The sequence below is a fragment of the Salvia hispanica genome, chromosome 4, assembly GCF_029641045.1.
Source record: "Salvia hispanica isolate PSC_SH4W2 chromosome 4, Shi_PSC_v1, whole genome shotgun sequence".
Lineage (NCBI taxonomy): Eukaryota > Viridiplantae > Streptophyta > Magnoliopsida > Lamiales > Lamiaceae > Salvia > Salvia hispanica.
Window position 1 is genome coordinate 50240324 of NC_142695.1, and position 18035 is coordinate 50258358.

General features: G+C 34.7%; 1 protein-coding gene across 1 annotated transcript; it reads left to right on the plus strand.

Annotated features, from left to right (window-relative positions):
* Positions 1-5401: 5401 nt before the first annotated feature.
* Positions 5402-17951, plus strand: LOC125193768 (protein REDUCED CHLOROPLAST COVERAGE 1-like). Its single transcript, XM_048091640.2, has 25 exons — positions 5402-5579; positions 5869-5958; positions 6040-6101; positions 6656-6748; positions 7474-7546; positions 7658-8029; positions 8545-8615; positions 8700-8831; positions 9240-9281; positions 9368-9892; positions 9986-10143; positions 10377-10905; positions 10985-11047; positions 11129-11230; positions 11451-11768; positions 12327-12419; positions 12522-12623; positions 12875-12979; positions 13128-13261; positions 13681-13864; positions 14160-14291; positions 14481-14593; positions 14812-14902; positions 15086-17381; positions 17721-17951. The coding sequence occupies exons 2-24, from the start codon at positions 5898-5900 to the stop codon at positions 17207-17209; spliced, it is 5679 nt and encodes a 1892-aa protein (XP_047947597.1). The 5' UTR covers positions 5402-5579; positions 5869-5897; the 3' UTR covers positions 17210-17381; positions 17721-17951.
* The last annotated feature ends 84 nt before the right edge of the window (positions 17952-18035 follow it).

Sequence of the window (18035 nt, forward strand, 5' to 3'; positions counted from 1 at the left end):
AAATTTAATTAAAATTAGATAAAAATACTACTTCTGGTGGTCTCATGATTAATTACTTAAAAGAATTGGAAATTATTGAACACAACTTTTTTTATATTTTTGAAATTATCTATTTTTATTATTTTTTATTAAAATAAGATAGATATGTATATAATTACCAATCCATTACTTTTGGAAAAAAAAATTAGTTACAGTATTTAATTTTATAGGTATTAATTTAATATTGTGTCATTAAGTTACTTAATTAATTTAATTTCTAGTACTAGCATTCATTATTAGTGATCACACTTTGAAAAGTTAATTAAGTGAATTATTAAAATTGAAAATTAAAACTATTATATTAATTTCCATTAATTTAATATGCAATTATCAAAACATATAAAAGTGATTCAAATAACCAAACGTGTGGGTCCCACAATAAGTATTTTTTCCTTTTCATCTTCTTCTTCCCCTCTTCTCGCCTGTAACTCCAATTTCATTCTCTACATTTTCATTTTTTCAAATTCTTCCCCTCATTTATTTAACTATTTCATTAAGAAGAGTGACAACTCTCTTTCCCGCTCCGGTGCACTGTGTGGTCTACGGTGACTTCAAAGGGTGGAACTAATGGAGTTCTGTTGGCCAGAGGTGAGGACTGACCCCGCTCGATCCCACCTGGATCCACCACTGATGATATGGATGAACCGTGAAATGAACTAAAATAGAAAGCTACTGATAATTCTATTGTTTGATAGACATATTGGAATAAAAATGTTATTCCTAGATTGTTTTATTCGTCTACTTAATAACTACATAAAAATATATTTGAATGAAATCAAATTATTTTTATTATCACTAAATTATCTTTTATAATAAGTTTGGTTTGCATCTTATATAGGTTGATTGTCGCATAAATTTGGTTGGTACTAGGGCTGACAATTTTTGGCACGACACGATAACACTACACGAACCCGCACGAAATTAATGGGTATGTGTCAAAGCTTATTGGGTTCGTGTCGACACGATAACGACACGAAAATTTCGTGTCGTGTTCGTGTTACACGTTAAGTATATTATAATATTATTTCGTGTCATGTTCGTGTCGTGTTCGTGTTACACATTAAGTATATTATAATATTATTTTTATTTTTATTTATTTTAAAAAATTTAAAATTTAAAATTTCATATTAAAAATAATATAATATATTATAATATTATTATTATAGTGTCGTTATTGTGTTGTGTCATATATGTGTTGTTATTGTGTCGTGTTGACCCGAAGTGGTTCGTGTCGTGTTAGTGTCGTGTTCGTGTCTGAGGGTAGCAGGTCGTGTTCGTGTTCGTGTTCGTGTTCGTGTTTGGAGTTTTCTTAACGGGTCGTGTTCGTGTTTGTTGTTATCGTGTCGACACGATAACGACACAACACGCACGATTTGTCACCCCTAGTTGGTACGCTGGCTTAATTTTCTTAGAGCGTCCACAATGGATGCCCGATCTCACGCCCGATCAGCCGAGATCGGGCTCGGGCATGATCGGGCATCCATTGCAAGTCTCGGACATGCCCGAGGACGACCAAGAGTTCGGTCGCGCCCCATCTCTCGCCCGATCCATCGGGCGTGAGATCGGGCGCCCATTGCAGGCCAATGCTCGAGACCGATCATTTTCCATTTTTTTTTAATTTTAAATTATTTAAACACTAATTAAACCACTACAAATACTCTATTTTTCTTCACTTTTCACACACCAAATCTTTCACTTTCTCTTCTCTATTCCCTCAATATCCACACTTTCAACAATGGATCTGAGTCAATTCCCAAACCCCCATAATGTCGACAACCGTTTCCACATTTTTTTTTGCATTTGTGCTGTTTTATATAATATATTTTAGTATTTTAGTTTAATTAAAAAATTAAAAAACAATAATTTAAAATGAAAATGAAAAGTAGATAAGAGATAAGGTATTCACTAAAACTTCACTATTGCATAAAGATAGGACATACTGATATGGCAACTACTAGGACTCTTGTTAGGGCTTTTGCTAAGGCATCCACTCTGGATGGATGCTCTTATAAAAAGGGTAATTGCCATATAAATTTAGTTAGTATTGAGATTTTCTGGATGGATGCTCTTATAAAAAGGGTAATTGCCATATAAATTTAGTTGATATTGAGATTTTCTGGATGGATACTCTTATAAAAAAGGTAATTGCCATATAAATTTAGTTGGTATTGAGATTTACTTATATTCTTGATTTGCTATTGGGATATCTTTTACCTACTTTTGATTGTCACTAGTAACTCTAAATAAAAGTATAAATGTTGTGGCTTGTTTACTTTCGCATTTTTAACCTCTAACTAATCATTTGACATTATTTGAGGCTTTGAGCATTTTGCTTATTGTTAAAAAAATCCCTTTCACTATTTTCTCTCACACACAGTCACACACATACTTCATATAGTAAATAAACAAGAATGCATTTTCTCATGATGCTCACCAATTTTTTTTAAAACCATCTTACTGAGAATATAGTAGAAGAATTGCAAAGTCATCAACCAAATCAAATACTCCATTTTAATATCATATTCATTGCACGGAGATTAATTAGTTTCATAAAAATTATTTTGGAATGATTATCTATCACAAATGAATAATTAAATAAAACAATTGTATAATTTGTTTTCGGTATTCGTGAGACTAGAGAAAGAACTCATTTTGGATTACTAACATAAACGAATAAAAACTTTAAAAAATGGATAAAAACGAAATGAATCTAAAAGAAATAGACATATATTATTATATTAGCCCGTCCATATAAAATAGACATTTTTCACAAAACTAATTTTAATGTGAGATTTATGACTCATTCTCCATTCATTTTTTTCAATTCCTAGTATACTTTTTGATACTCCTAGTATACTTTTTAATTAGTAAATATTGTTCAGTTTATACACAACTCTACGTACCTTTTAAGTCTTTGACTATTTTAAATGAAATTTGTGCCCCATTTGATGGTGATTTATTTTTTAGTGGATGGCTGAAATTAAAATTTTAGTCGATTTTCTCATTCTCACACAATTTTCAAATATTGCACTTACCACATCTTTAATATTTTAACAATATGAAGTTCAACAGAGTGAAATTGATTATGTAAACTAATGTCCTATTTTAGTATGAACGAATAAATTAGTAAGTTGGGGTTTCTACTTTCTACCGCACCACTAATTATCGTAATCATGTTCTATTCGCTAATTACTTAGTGATCATTGCTCGTTAATTGGCTTATTCCAATGCTACAGGTCTAAACTATATTAGCCCGTCCATATAAAATAGACACATTTCACAAAACTAATTTTAATGTGAGATTTAATGAAAATTACTAATCAAACTAATTATGAGTTAACTTTCAAATCATAATATTTGTTATTGGTTTCCTAGACTTTTTGCGGAGAAACAATTTTGTGAAAGAATGATCCATCCGTCCCTCAAAAGAATAAACTATTTTCTTTTTACTCCGTCTTTGAAATGTATAAACTTTCTAATTTTGAAAACTCATTTATCTTTAACGAGGTGAGACTCATTCTCCACCAACAATATTTTTAAAATTTTTTCTTTCTGTCTCTCTTACTTTTCTAATTATTCATTAAAATATGTGACGAACCAAATATTCATAATTCTTGGGTACGGAGGGAGTACAATTTTACATATTTATTATTGTAATTTGTAAATTAAATCGTTAGTAGTATTAAAATGAGGTTAGAAAAACATGAAAAGACATGCGTGCAATATAATAGTACTTGATTGCACCACAAAAAAATTGTCTGTATTGTTTATTCATCCTTTTTGGTCGATTTCCGAAAATTGACTATTTTTTTTCTAAATTCAGAAACTCGCTAAATGCAAAATACTTGTGGTGCCAACTGTGTTATCCCATAGAGTCACAGACGCAAATAGAAATACTATATAGTAACTCATAGTAATAAAATTCTTAAAGCAATTAAATCTAATTCCAGGTCAGAATAATTTGATGGGAAATTGGAATGGTTTTTTTTACAAAAATAAATACGTGTATATATGAATTTCACCTAGTCATTTAAAAAGATGAGGAAAAACATGTACGCGGATTGATCACATCATATAAATTCCTTCCACTTCGCTTTTTTTTTCGTATTGTTAAAAAGGTCATTTTTCCATTAAACTCTTTTAACATTTCGAAGATGAATAAGAAAAATAATTAAAACAAGCACAAGATGGTCAAGATTGATGAAAATTGCGCAACAAAATTTATTGAATAATCAATATTGGAACTCGACATCCGTGCTACAAAATAAAACTCTAAAATGAGTTTTAATATAATCCAAGAGTCATGACCGTTTGGAATTTCAACTCCTCTTATTCCACATTTTATTTTATTTTATTTTATAGTTTTACATAAGCTTAATATTTCGAACCTTAATTATATAGAAAATTGAAAAACAAATGCAAAAAATATTGTTCTCATTATTATAGTAGTATTTGTGATTTGAGTTGCTTTCAATAAGATTATAAAAAGTCTTGCAGTTTACTATAGTATAATTATTTTTTTATAGAAATCATATTATAATTAATTACATGTGCAGTTGATGAAATGCATGGCTGTATACAATATACACGCCGATAGTTTTTCTTTTTTTACATATATAAGATAAAGTCATTTTTCAATAACAATACTTCAACAATTTTTTTTTCTTTCTCTATATGCACTACAGCAAAAATATCCACTAATAACCTTTTTTAATGCAATTAAGGATAATTTGTGTTTCTAAATAGACCAAAAACGTCCTTATTATCTGTGTTCCAACAAAAACTAAAGAATGCAAATAAAAAAGTCATAAAAAATAAAAAAAAATTAAATTAATTTGTTCTTAATTTTTGCGTCATAAATTGTTGCTATTTTGTTAAACATTTTCAACGCAATTATGTCTTTCAAAAATTCTAAGCTTTTTGTAATGATATAAAAATTTGTGTAGTCCACAATTAAAATTACTTTTTGGTACAAAATTAGTAGTATAAATTTTGATATAATAATAATATAGTACCGTTTTTAAACCAAATATATTGCCACGTAGATATTGGTGTTAAAGAAGTGGTTGGATATATTATACTAAACATTTTCAATATGAAAGGAACAAAATTTCATAGCGCAAAAATGCGAGTAATGATACAGTTTCTATGCCGAACTCGAATCATTGCTCGACATATATATAGTAGTATATAAAAATGATCTATTTATTCGAAATAATATTTGTGAATACAAATTTTGTAATTTATAAGAAAAGAATATAGGTTTAAAATCAGAAAATCTAATCACTGCCTATGGCCAGAAGCTGCCATAAAATGCCACTATAATTCTGACTCTTAAATCTCAACCCTTCCTTCCTTATCACACCCCACCTCTCTCTATATCTCTTTCTCTAGCTCTTCTTCCATTCTCTCTCTCTAGTACTTGAAAAGCTTCAACACTTAAGTCTTTGATGCTGCACTTTTTTTTCATTACTATTTAAACTTTAAAGTACAACCTTCTGCAGCAGCTCTACACAGCAGGTTACAACCTTCTACTACAGGTTAGTATTTCTCACCTTAAAAAAGTCGCATTAAATCACCATTTCAACTAATTCCTGGATTCTAGCTTGTCAGATTCTCATTCTACTATTGACACTTCTGTATTTCATTACTATCTTCAATTTGTTGTTTTCTGTAAATTGTTAAAATTAAATACAGTAAATAACAAGAATCTTGTAGCTAATACCCATCTGTACTAACCAGCAAAAATTTAATGCGGTATCATAGGTTCTTCAATCTTATTTATATAACATGAAGCATATATGATTAATATAAACGTATAATCTTCAGAGTCTTCATTCTATCAATCTAGTTTTGCAATGGCACCGAAGAGTGGTCGCGGCAAGACCAAGGGAGACAAGAAGAAGAAGGAAGAAAAGGGTATTTATTTTTTAACTATATATATACGAATTATTTTTAAGTTTACGATTAATGGTAGTAATTTATTTTATATTTTTGCAGTTCTTCCAGTTGTTGTGGATATTAAAGTGAATCTGCCGGATGAGACTCATGTTATTTTGAAGGTTTGTGATTGTTTATTACGTAAATGTATTCGAATACAAAAACATGATGAGCAGATTAAATAAAATGAAATGTAGATATGCTGCAAATTCGAATGGCCAATGGAGTAGTAGTAGGAGTATTTAATTAGGATAAAAGTTTTTATATTTGTCTGCTCAAACTAAAGTGTTAATCTGAATTTTATTTATTTTTTCTAAACACTGCAATCACCAGTACATTTTTCTCTTGAAGGAATTTTAGGTGCAAACAAGCGTGAGTTTCTTCCCCCATAATTTATTATTGGAAAATATTGGAGATGGTAGAAATTTTTTCACTCAGAAATATATTAAATATAGACTGCCCACAAATTGATCTCAAAATGTTGCCTACACAACGTGGTTGAAAAAAGAAAATGGAAAAAATACTAAAGAAGAGAGAGAGACTTGAGCTTCCATTTGAATGTGAGATCTTGAATGGAGGGAATATTAATAATCAAATTGCGAATTCAATAAAATGGATATGTTATTTTGTTGTTGCATATGCATAATTTAAAATTTTGGATTTGAATTTAATGCAGGGAATTTCTACCGACCGAATCATAGATGTTCGTCGATTATTGTCGGTCAATACCGTAACGAGCAACATCACTAACTACTCGTTATCTCATGAGGTAATTAGGTGGCATTTAACGTTTTCGATCACCCTTCATTAATTGTCAAAGATATTTTAAATAATATCCAAAAAATTTATTTTATTCAAAAGTAAGTTAATGCCTAAATTCTTTTTAAAAATAGTGTCATTTGATCAATATTCAATAATTCTCCTGCAGTTGTCTATTTCAAGGATTTTCTCCAACATTTGACATCACTATATTATTTTATTTTAAATCACAGAATATATTTAATCGATGATATTATCATGAGTGTAATTTTTAATTGGATTTTCTCTAACATTTGACATCACTATTATTTTATTTTAAATTACGAATATATTTTATCGAGGATATTATCATGAGTAGTACTCTCTCTGGTTTTTATTAAATGTCACATATTTTTTTATTTATACGGTTCAATATATGTCTCATTTCATTTTTACTATTTTTAATAATGGATCTCACATTCCACTAATTCATTCTCATTCACAATTTATTACTATAAAACTATTATATAAAAGTATGAATCAAATTCCATTATTTTTTTACCCACTTTTCTCCACCGAGTATAACAATTTCTTAAAACACGAATAAGTCAAATATGATATATTTAATGAGTGACAGGAGAGAGTATAATTTTTAATTAGTTAAAAATGTAGTGTCATTCCATTTCCCAAAGCAGATTTGGAGTACAAACAATAATCATTTACCCACTTTCTTATATTGTTGTCATTCAAAAACAGGTGAGGGGCCCACGATTAAAAGATACGGTGGACGTGTCCGCACTGAAACCCTGCACCGTCACGCTAGTGGAAGGTAAGTAACAAAGAAAATGCAAAAATTAAAAACTCTATGAATTTACCAATACGGTGTCGTAAGAACTAAAAGGTGTAAATTCCATTTATGCCCTCCGTTATCTCAATGCAGAGGACTACGATGAAGATAGCGCCACGGCGCACGTTAGACGGCTGCTGGACATCGTCGCCTGCACGACGTCGTTTGGACCGTCACCGGAAAAGGTAACCTCTCCTAAGGCGGCCTCCGCGGATTCGAAGGGCGGAGAAGAGGCCAAAGATGGCCGTGGAACTCAGGACGGAAAGGCTTCTAAGAAAGCAAGCAAGTCTCTCCGCGCGAAGAATAAGAAAGACAGTTCTCCGCCGCCGCTGCCGGTGGAGTCAAATCCGAAGGACGGGTCTGCAGCTGCAATTGATAGAGAAGGAGAGATGAGCAACACTTCTCCGAAGCTTGGGAGCTTCTACGAGTTCTTCTCTCTCTCTCACCTCACGCCTCCTCTTCAATGTAATGTCTGCCGCTTTTTTTTACATCGTCTCTTTGCATCTATTAGCTGGAATTACCTTTCCCAGCTCTGTAGTTTTTTCCGATTTCGTTGGAACAGTTGAACTTAATAGTATAATGAAATTGGCGCCAGAAATTGAAACTGATACTATGATTTACAATTCGGCGGAAATCTGTTTGGAGGTGCATAATCATACTGCATAGGATAGGAGGAATCGATGTGCAAATCATGATAGATAACATAGATAAACAGTAGGTGGTGATATCACGATAGAGAACTGTTTGTTGGTGTATTTCATACTTATTATCTAACGCATATGTTAAGATGTGTGAAACGATTGCAAGTTCTACTATGCATAGCTGATGCATTGTTCCATTTTCGTTAGATTTAACACAGATTTTAACTGATAATGTTGGTTTACGTGTGTCCGGTTTCTTAGTTTCTTGCTTTGTCGTAGACTTTTCCTTAGGGATTTCTATGAGAAAATAAGGTGTACACTTATAAATCCTTTCTGCAGTTATAAGGAGGGCGGAGAGGAAAAGCATCGATGACCTTTCTGGTGATGATGATCATCTTTTCCTTCTTGAGGTCAGACCTGTTTCTATCTCTTGAACGAATGTTCTGAGCTTTGACTTTACAATAATGCATGAATTTGAGCAACTTTTTTTGCAGGTGAAATTGTGCAATGGCAAATTGATTTTTATAGAGGCTTCCAGGAAAGGTTTCTATGGCACTGGAAAGCAGCAGATATTTTGTCACAATCTGGTTGACCTGCTGAGACAGCTCAGCAGAGCCTTCGATAACGTAAGCACTCCAACCTTGATTGCAGGGACTTAAACTAGCCATGCATATTTAATAGTATCCATTTTTGCTATGCACAGATCTTTTAAGTGTCATCGCTCCTGTTAAATTTTAAATTTCAATGGATACAAATCTTTATATTCCATTTCATCATGTTGAGCTGTGTAGACTGTACTTTCTTACATCTGAGGTACTTGGGATTCTAAACAAAATCTAGTGCACTACTGAGCTGCAGTTCCAAGAATCGTTGTAAGAATTCTGCTAGATAGTGCTTTCTTTCCAGGTTGACAGCTCAAGATAGCTAAACATATGTTGCTGGTCAACAATGTTGCACTTTTTTTTTGTGATTGTTCCCTTTCAAAGGCTGTAAATATTTATGAGATTTGACATACCTTAATTTATGCATTTCAGGCTTATGATGAACTCATGAAAGCATTCTCAGAAAGGAATAAGGTAGAGGAATACTACTACTCTTTTTGCTGCAGCTTCACTGATAAACTGTCATTTTATATACCTGACCTGGTATTTTCTTACTGCAGTTCGGAAACCTTCCTTTTGGCTTCAGAGCCAACACATGGCTTATCCCACCTGCAGCGGCGCAGTCACCATCTACATTTCCCCCTCTGCCCACAGAAGACGAAAAATGGGGTGGGAATGGAGGTGGTCTAGGCAGAGATGGCAAAAGTGACCTGCTACCTTATGCAAATGAACTTTTGTTTCTTGCATCCATGCCATGCAAAACTGCTGAGGAGAGGCAAATTAGAGATAGAAAAGCTTTTCTGCTTCACAGTTTATTTGTCGACGTTGCAATTTTCAGGGCCATTGCATCTATGAAACATGTAATGCAAACTCCAGAATATTCTAATTCTTCTTCAAAAAGTCAAATTATCTATACAGAGAAAGTTGGGGACTTGAGCATAACTGTCATGAAAGATGCATCTAATGCTAGTTGCAAGATCGATACTAAGATTGATGGAGAACAAGCTATAGGATTGGATGACAAGAAACTGGTTGAAAGAAACCTGCTTAAGGGGATCACAGCTGATGAAAATACGGCTGCTCATGTAAGAAACTTAGGGGAATTAGAAAAGTACTGCTGTTGTCCATTATTATCTTGCTCCATTTTGATAGAACTTTTATTAAATAAATATTTGCAGGATATTGTCACTTTAGGTGTTGTAAATGTGAGGCATTGTGGATATATTGCATGTGTGAAAGTCCAAGGGATAGACAATGCAAGTGCAAATACTCCACTGCGAAGCCAATTGCTTCTTGAACAGCCTGACGGTGGTGCTAATGCCCTAAATATTGATAGGTTTGTGGGATCTACTTTTTCTAGTAATTATGCTTAGTAGCATATTAATTACTATTGATTCTTCTTTGTTTACACAATTTGTTCCTTTACCTCCAAATTGATTCACAAAAGAAGTTGCTTGTGCAACCATGCATGTCTGCTCTTAACCAATATCTAATCTTATGTCTTATTAGGATTTTCTAGCTTTCTGTCATTAATTCAATTAGTTCTTACTTTGACCTCATGTTTTGCAGTTTAAGGGTATTACTACATGAAAATGCTACAACTGAACAAAATAAAGCATCTGCACATTCTCAAACATTGGAATCTGAGAAACTTGAATATTCCCAAGCATTTGTTGAGAGACTGTTGCAAGACAGTCTGGGTGAGCTTTGTGAAGAAAAACGTGATCTGGATGCTTTTGTGAGATGGGAACTTGGAGCCTGCTGGATACAACATTTACAAGATCAGAAGAAAACAGAAAAAGAGAAGAAACTGTCTAATGAGAAAACCAAAAATGAAATGAAGGTTGAGGGACTAGGAACACCGCTTAAATCCCTTAAAAGTAGAAAGAAGACATTAGATGGAATTGCGGTAGACCAACAAAATGAGATCGTTAAATCTGCTGCTGATGATGTGAAGGATGAAGCTGAAAAAACATTGAATGTGGCAGAATCTCAGATTGATAATGGTGCAATTGAAAATGAGATTATGTTAAAATCATTGTTGTCTCATGCTGCATTCTCTCGATTAAAAGAGTCAGAGACTGGACTTCATGCAAAGGTAGCATTTCATATATGTGGTTTCAGTATCTGTACTTCCAATGTTAAAACAGGTTTTTGACTGCTATTAATCTTGACAGTCACTGCACGAACTGATTGAGTTATCCCAAAAATATTATGATGATGTAGCACTGCCGAAACTGGTAACTATATATATTGGCTTTAATATAAATCAGATTGGAAGTATCATTTCTATTACATGTGACATTTATCATGGATAACAGGTTGCAGATTTTGGTTCTTTAGAGCTCTCGCCAGTAGATGGTCGGACATTGACAGATTTCATGCATACTAGAGGTCTTCGGATGCGATCACTTGGACAAGTTGTAGGTTTTTGCAGTTCCTGTGACTGATATGTTTTTCATGCATTCTAGGATATTTTCTATTCGGCTCACCATCACACCATACTTGGGTGCATGAGTTGTCCTGCTGTAGTATGTAGATGTTGTTAACGCCACTTGCTATTTGAATGGGGAATAGCCTCCCATATTATCTTCCTTGAGTACAACATAATGATTAATGCATAATGTTTCTTCCTTTTACCAGGTTAAGCTTTCAGAGAAGTTATCACATGTGCAATCTCTTTGCATACATGAGATGATAGTACGCGCTTTTAAGCATATCCTGCAGGCAGTAATATCAGCAGTTGAGAAGCCTGAGAAAATGGCAGCAGCAATTGCAGCAGCATTGAATTTAATGCTTGGAGTTCCTGAAAGTAAACAACCTGATCAGCCATCTGGTGTCAATTCTCTTGTGTGGAATTGGCTTGAAGTGTTCCTTATGAAGCGCTACGAATGGAATATAAAGAATTTCAACTACGAAGACATTAGAAAATTTGCGATCCTTCGTGGTTTATGCCATAAGGTATATTAGATTTAAGCTTCAAGAGATGAAATATGAATGGAACTTCTTTTGGAATGTGCAACTTTTTTTTCTTTCACGTGATGTTTGTTTAACTAATTACAGGAACATACTGGAAAGTTACTCTAGCATGAGGTTATCAAATATGCATACATGTAATTGGCAGACTTACAATTTCTTGCTACCTAAATTTTTTTTGCCTCCCCAAGTTATTTCAACTGGCATATTGTTCTGAATCCAAGATCGATATTCTACACCTATGTGTACCTGCTAAATCTGTAGGGTTCAAATAAAGCAAGATATCTTTTTATGCATATGCTTTTCAAAGCACGATGTTTGCGTGCCAAATACTTGTATGTAGATAGTTTTTGCATCTCTCAGTTAGATTTCTTATTAAGAACACTGGCCCAAAATCAAGATGTAAATTTTTTGCTGTTTGGTTAGATCAACATCACAAACTAATTACGTAGTCAGCCTCTCTAGTAGTTGTCAGAAAGAATGATATAGGCAAGAGTTCACATCATGGTAATGCTTTGAAGGTCTGCCTTTATCTGTTCCTAGGTGGGTATTGAGCTTGTACCAAGAGACTTTGATATGAAATCTGCAAGCCCTTTTCAGAAGGAAGATATAGTCAGCCTTGTACCAGTGCATAAGGTGAGCTTGGATCCTTATCCACCATAATGAAGTAGATTTTGTAATTTCACCTTTCCATATTGAATTCTTCACCTAAAAGGAAATGTGATATTTGTACTGTAGCAAGCGGCATGCTCATCCGCTGATGGACGGCAACTCTTGGAATCCTCTAAAACTGCCTTGGATAAAGGAAAACTTGAAGAAGCTGTTAGCTATGGAACAAAGGTATTTCATATGCAATGTGCCTACATATCTTTTGGAGATGATAAGTTTGTGGGGCTTCCTTAAAATGTTTTCTACTTGGAGATCCAGCAGTTGGGTCAAAAACTGCGCATTGGATTTTTTCTTCTCCTTTCTTGTAGATTAACTCCAGAAAGACATTCAGATAAAACAATCTGTAAAAAGCTGAATTAATCTAATGCTACTGCCTTGATTTTTGGCTACTGAACAGCTGTACTTTTTATCAATGACTTTAGGCCCTCGCAAAGTTGGTAGCAGTATGTGGTCCTTATCACCGCATGACAGCTGGTGCTTACAGCCTTCTTGCAGTTGTTTTATATCACACTGGAGATTTCAACCAGGTCCTTGCTAAATCTTTTGTACTATCTCACATTTGCATATTGGGGAAACTATGGAAGTTTATTTCTCAACTGAATTTATACATACTATATCTGCATTTTACATGTCTATTTCAGTACTGAAGTCTGTTTATTTGTTCATTATATACAGGCCACTATCTATCAGCAAAAAGCGTTGGATATCAATGAGCGAGAGCTAGGTCTTGATCATCCTGATACTATGAAAAGTTATGGGGATCTTGCTGTTTTTTATTACAGGCTACAGCACACGGAATTGGCTCTCAAGTATGTTCATTGCTCACTGCCTTTAGCACTCTGAAATTATTCCACAAATTCCTACCTGTGAATTTTCCTTTTTAAAATATGGAAGAACTTTCTGCTTTTTTCTTACAAAGATGAACCTTTTGCATTTCCAACTTTATATATGGAGTATTAGTTTCTTTACAAAGATGAACCTTTTGCATTTTCCAACTTTATATATGGAGTATTAGCTTCCAGTTATCATACTACTAAGACACTATGATTACAGGGACTGTTCCCTTTTATTCAATTATCTTTGTGTGTGATTTTACTCCAGTGCATTTCACCCTTTTGGTTATTATAATTCTGAGATATTGATCTTTTCTAGGTTTGAAATATACTTTCTGTCCTTGTTTTATGATTGATACGATATTATAATAATCCTTTGATTTTCCGTCATCTAGATACGTGAAGCGAGCATTATATCTTTTACATCTCACTTGTGGCCCATCACATCCGAATACTGCGGCAACATACATAAATGTGGCTATGATGGAGGAAGGCCTGGGTAATGTGCACGTTGCACTAAGATATCTTCATAAAGCGCTGAAATGCAACCAAAAACTTCTTGGCCCAGACCATATTCAGGTTGCGTGCTAATAGAGCTAATAATTAGCATTCTTACTACTGCCTTATTCATGTATTCTTATGTGATTTTATTTATTTATCAATTGATTTCTTTCCTTCCAATGGAATGATGAAGATATGCTAGATTCTCTCATTACTGAATTTTTTTGAACGTCCATCCTCTCTACTATAGCCTTTGGGTGCTTTGTCTTTTACTTGAAAATGAGTACCTAAATGAACAGTACTTCGATAATCTTTGTAAGCTTGGGTTCGCATGTTTCAGATAAACATATGCTTATTTCTTAATTCATTTCAGACAGCTGCAAGTTATCATGCCATTGCAATAGCCCTCTCATTGATGGAAGCATACGCTCTAAGTGTTCAGCATGAACAGACAACATTACAAATACTTAGGGCAAAGCTGGGACCAGATGACCTCCGAACTCAGGTATTAGTGTCTTTCTTATTCCTCAAAATGCAATAAAGTTGAAGCCAGTTCTTTTGCACTCTTTTTTCTTTAAGTTCCTGAGATTCTTGATCCATGTACTATATAGTCTCTGGTTGTGAATATTTCTGCCACAAACTTTTTGGAGAGTGTGGTTGAACAATTCATGATTTTTATTTGTATATGCTACAGGATGCAGCTGCGTGGCTTGAATACTTTGAATCAAAGGCTTTTGAGCAGCAAGAAGCTACTCGAAATGGGACACGAAAGCCCGATGCTTCTATAGCCAGCAAGGGCCACCTAAGGTAAATCACTTTTTGGGGATCTGGCGATTCATGCATGTAAATTTCCACTTTAAATTTAGCAACTTTCTCTTAATGTGTTGTGCATTCTCTAACCACTTCAAATTTAACAAGGCTTCTTTTTTTAAGAAAAAAACAAATCAGCAAGGCTTCGTGTATTGGATAATGATCAAATCAGCAATCTAGATTGGTACTAAGTTACTCACAATTGTTATTGCCAGTGTATCAGATTTGCTTGACTACATAAATCCCAGTCAGGATGCTAAAGGGAAAGAAGCCATGGGATCAAAGAGACGAAATCACATTGCAAAGGTTTTTCTTGTTTTTCTCATGTTGCTCATGTTCCTACTTAGATAACCAAATAGCCATTCCGACTGAAGGAAAATTCAGCTTTTCTCTTAACGCAACAAATAAATATGCTTTTCATATTAAGTGCTCAACTCAAATTTCTATATGATAATCTGAATTCCGTGTTCTTTTATGTTTGATTTATAGGCTAAGGAGAAAGTTATTCATGATAATCCAGCCACCTCAGATACTGAAGTTCCCCCAAAAGTTTCCCTTACAATGGAGTCAAAGGAAGATGAACAAGTCCACAGCTCTGATGCTGAGGCAGCTGTGAACAATGCTTCATTTTCTCGGCCAGTTCAGTCCGAAGATACTGTGAAAGAATCTCATGATGAAAAACTTGTCCAGCCTGAACAGCCATTAATAAGGGAACCTCAAATCAGAACTCCTGATTCCAATGATGTATCACATGAAACACTTGCTGAAGGAGAAGATGGGTGGCAGCCAGTTCAAAAACCAAGATCATCTGGCTTGTTTGGAAAACGACTATGGCAGCGACGTCAGCATGGAACTAAGGTTTTTAATCAACAGAAGAATGATCTTGTTGCTGAATTGGAACATGCCACACTGAAGAATAACCACCAAAGTGGAAAAATTTATGTTTTAAAGAAACGTGCAGTTCCTGCAGGAAGCATAGCAGAATATTATGTAGCGAAGACTTCATCCCCAGGGGCTAAGTATGGACGGAAAACTGTGAAAACTGTGGCATATAGGGTGAAGTCCGTTTCATCAACCAACATAGATGGTTCGGGGGAGAACTCCAAAAATGAAGATGAGACATTATGCTCTCCAACAGACTCAAGGCCGGTATCTGCACAGAAAGAGGTTGGAGCTGTTGCCAAGAGAAGTTCAATAGTAAGTCTGGGTAAATCGCCTTCATATAAGGAAGTAGCTCTGGCACCACCTGGTACCATATCTATGTTGCAGGTGAGACATCCCGAGGATGAGGAACCTGAAGAACAGGACAAACAAGCCCTGGAAAAATCTGTGTCCACAGCAGAAAGTTCACAGAATGATCAAGAAGGCAACATCCAGGATTCAGTCATGGGTTCCAAAGATCAACTGAGAAATGAAAACAAAGCTCTTGAAGAGAAAGAGGAAATGCACCCCGATAGTGCAAAGAATCATGAAGAATTGGTGGTTGTATCTGAGTGTATGGAAGAAGTGCAGTCCAACCATAATGAGTCCAGTCAAAATGAAGAGTTTGGTACTCACACAGATAATGTGTCAAATTGTGCTCACTCTTCGTCGGAAACTGGTACTTGTACTGAAGATCTATTGGTCTGTAAATCCAATAATGATTCGGAAACCACTTTGCAAGGGGTAGAAGAACAGAAATTAGAACTTCCAGTTACATGTCAAGGTGACTCTAGAGAAGTTTCTAACAAGAAGTTGTCAGCTTTAGCAGCTCCATACAATCCATCAGTCGTTAGTCCACGTGTTGCACCATTGCCTATGAATATTGCTCTCTCTTCAGGTCCAGGAGCCGTTCAACCTGTTGGTCCTTGGCCAATAAATATGGGACTTCATCAAGGACATGCTACTCTTTTGCCCAGTCCAATTTCCTCTCCTCACCACCCGTATCCTTCGCCCCCAACAACACCAAACATGCTCCACCCCTTACCATTTGTGTACCCTCCTTACACACAGGGCCCCGCCCCATCGCTACCACCTAGCACTTTTCAATTAACCAGCAACCAGTTTCATCATGGTCAATTTGCTTGGCAATGCAATGTACGTGCTAACACACAAGAATACATTCCTGTCACACTTTGGCCTGGCTGCCATCCATTAGAATTTCCCTCACCAACAGTGGTTGAACCAATTGCTAAACCTATTTTGGAGGAAAAGGAACAAACTATCAACTCAGAGAACCTAAATCTGTCATTACCATTGGATCTTGACTCCGGGAATGAGTCTAAGAAAGAAACAGATCTTCCAGCATCAGAGGCAGTGGAGAACTTACGTGATAATGTGGTTCAATCAGGTAATGGGGAGGAAATCAGTGAATCCAAGTTCCATGGTCTGCCCTTTGCTGTTAACCTTTTACATAGCAGTAATGGTCCAACTGAAGAATCCGAGAGGTGCAATGATTATCATGTTCAGAGACAGCAGTGTAAGCCTGACAGTGAGAAAACAATCAATGTTTTAGTTAGAGGGAAAAGGAACAAAAAGCATATGTTGAGAATGCCATTAAGTTTACTCAAACGACCATATAGTTCACAGCCATTCAAAGTTGTATATAGTAGAGTTGTCAGGGAAACTTCCTAGTTCTCCGAGATTTGATTCCAAAGAGACCAGCTAAGCAAATGCTACATGAGGAGATTACAGAAAGATAGCTGAGAAGAGACTGGATTACATTTCAGTAATGCGAAAGTGATGATACCTAGATCAATTTGTTGGATGTTTGATACAGGCTGAGCACGTTGATCAGCTGATAAAGGTTAGTCCTAAATATACCTTTTATTTCTAACTTTCCAGCAACTGATCTGTCTTGATATTTTCCCCTTTGAAACTTCGATAGCATATTTTCTTATCATCATATCAGGAGTTTAAATAGATTATTCCCATACCTTTGTTAAGTGCTGAAAGCTGCTCCTATTGAGATGGTGCATGCATTGCCTGTGTAAGATTTTGTTTCTTTTAGTTGTTTTCTGCTTTCAGTCACTAGCACAACTGTTCAATACAGATGAGCAACTTTTCAAAAGAAGTGAAATTTTTTTTCAAATATATTCCGAGAACTTTGTTCATGCGCTGATCAGTGTGATCTTTAAACGTGCAGGTTCTCTTTGGAAATTCTTCTAGGTCTTCAAGGATGTGGTGATCCTGGTATTGCCTTCTTCAACCATTCAGTAAAGGAGTTCGGGCATATTGATACATTCTTTCCTTTATTTTGAGACAAATTTTGACAGTGCGTAATGGATATTTTTGAAGTCCTGATTAATTCTTTCATAGAAAGCAATTCTGATATCAATATTTTGGATAATATAATGTGACAATTTTTTTTGATTCAGTGCTTGATATCTCCCTTGTTTAATGTTTCTGTTTGCTATGTTTTTCTGTCATGTGTGATCAAAATTAAAAATTTCAGAACTTC

What these genes read in the sequence shown, in the direction of transcription:
- LOC125193768 (XM_048091640.2), top strand. Translation starts at nt 5,898, where the DNA reads ATGGCACCGAAGAGTGGTCGCGGCAAGACCAAGGGAGACAAGAAGAAG. An exon ending in AGACTGGACTTCATGCAAAG is followed by an intron (nt 10,906 to 10,984) that starts GTAGCATTTCAT and finishes TAATCTTGACAG; the next exon opens with TCACTGCACGAACTGATTGA. An exon ending in ACACTGGAGATTTCAACCAG is followed by an intron (nt 12,980 to 13,127) that starts GTCCTTGCTAAA and finishes CATTATATACAG; the next exon opens with GCCACTATCTATCAGCAAAA.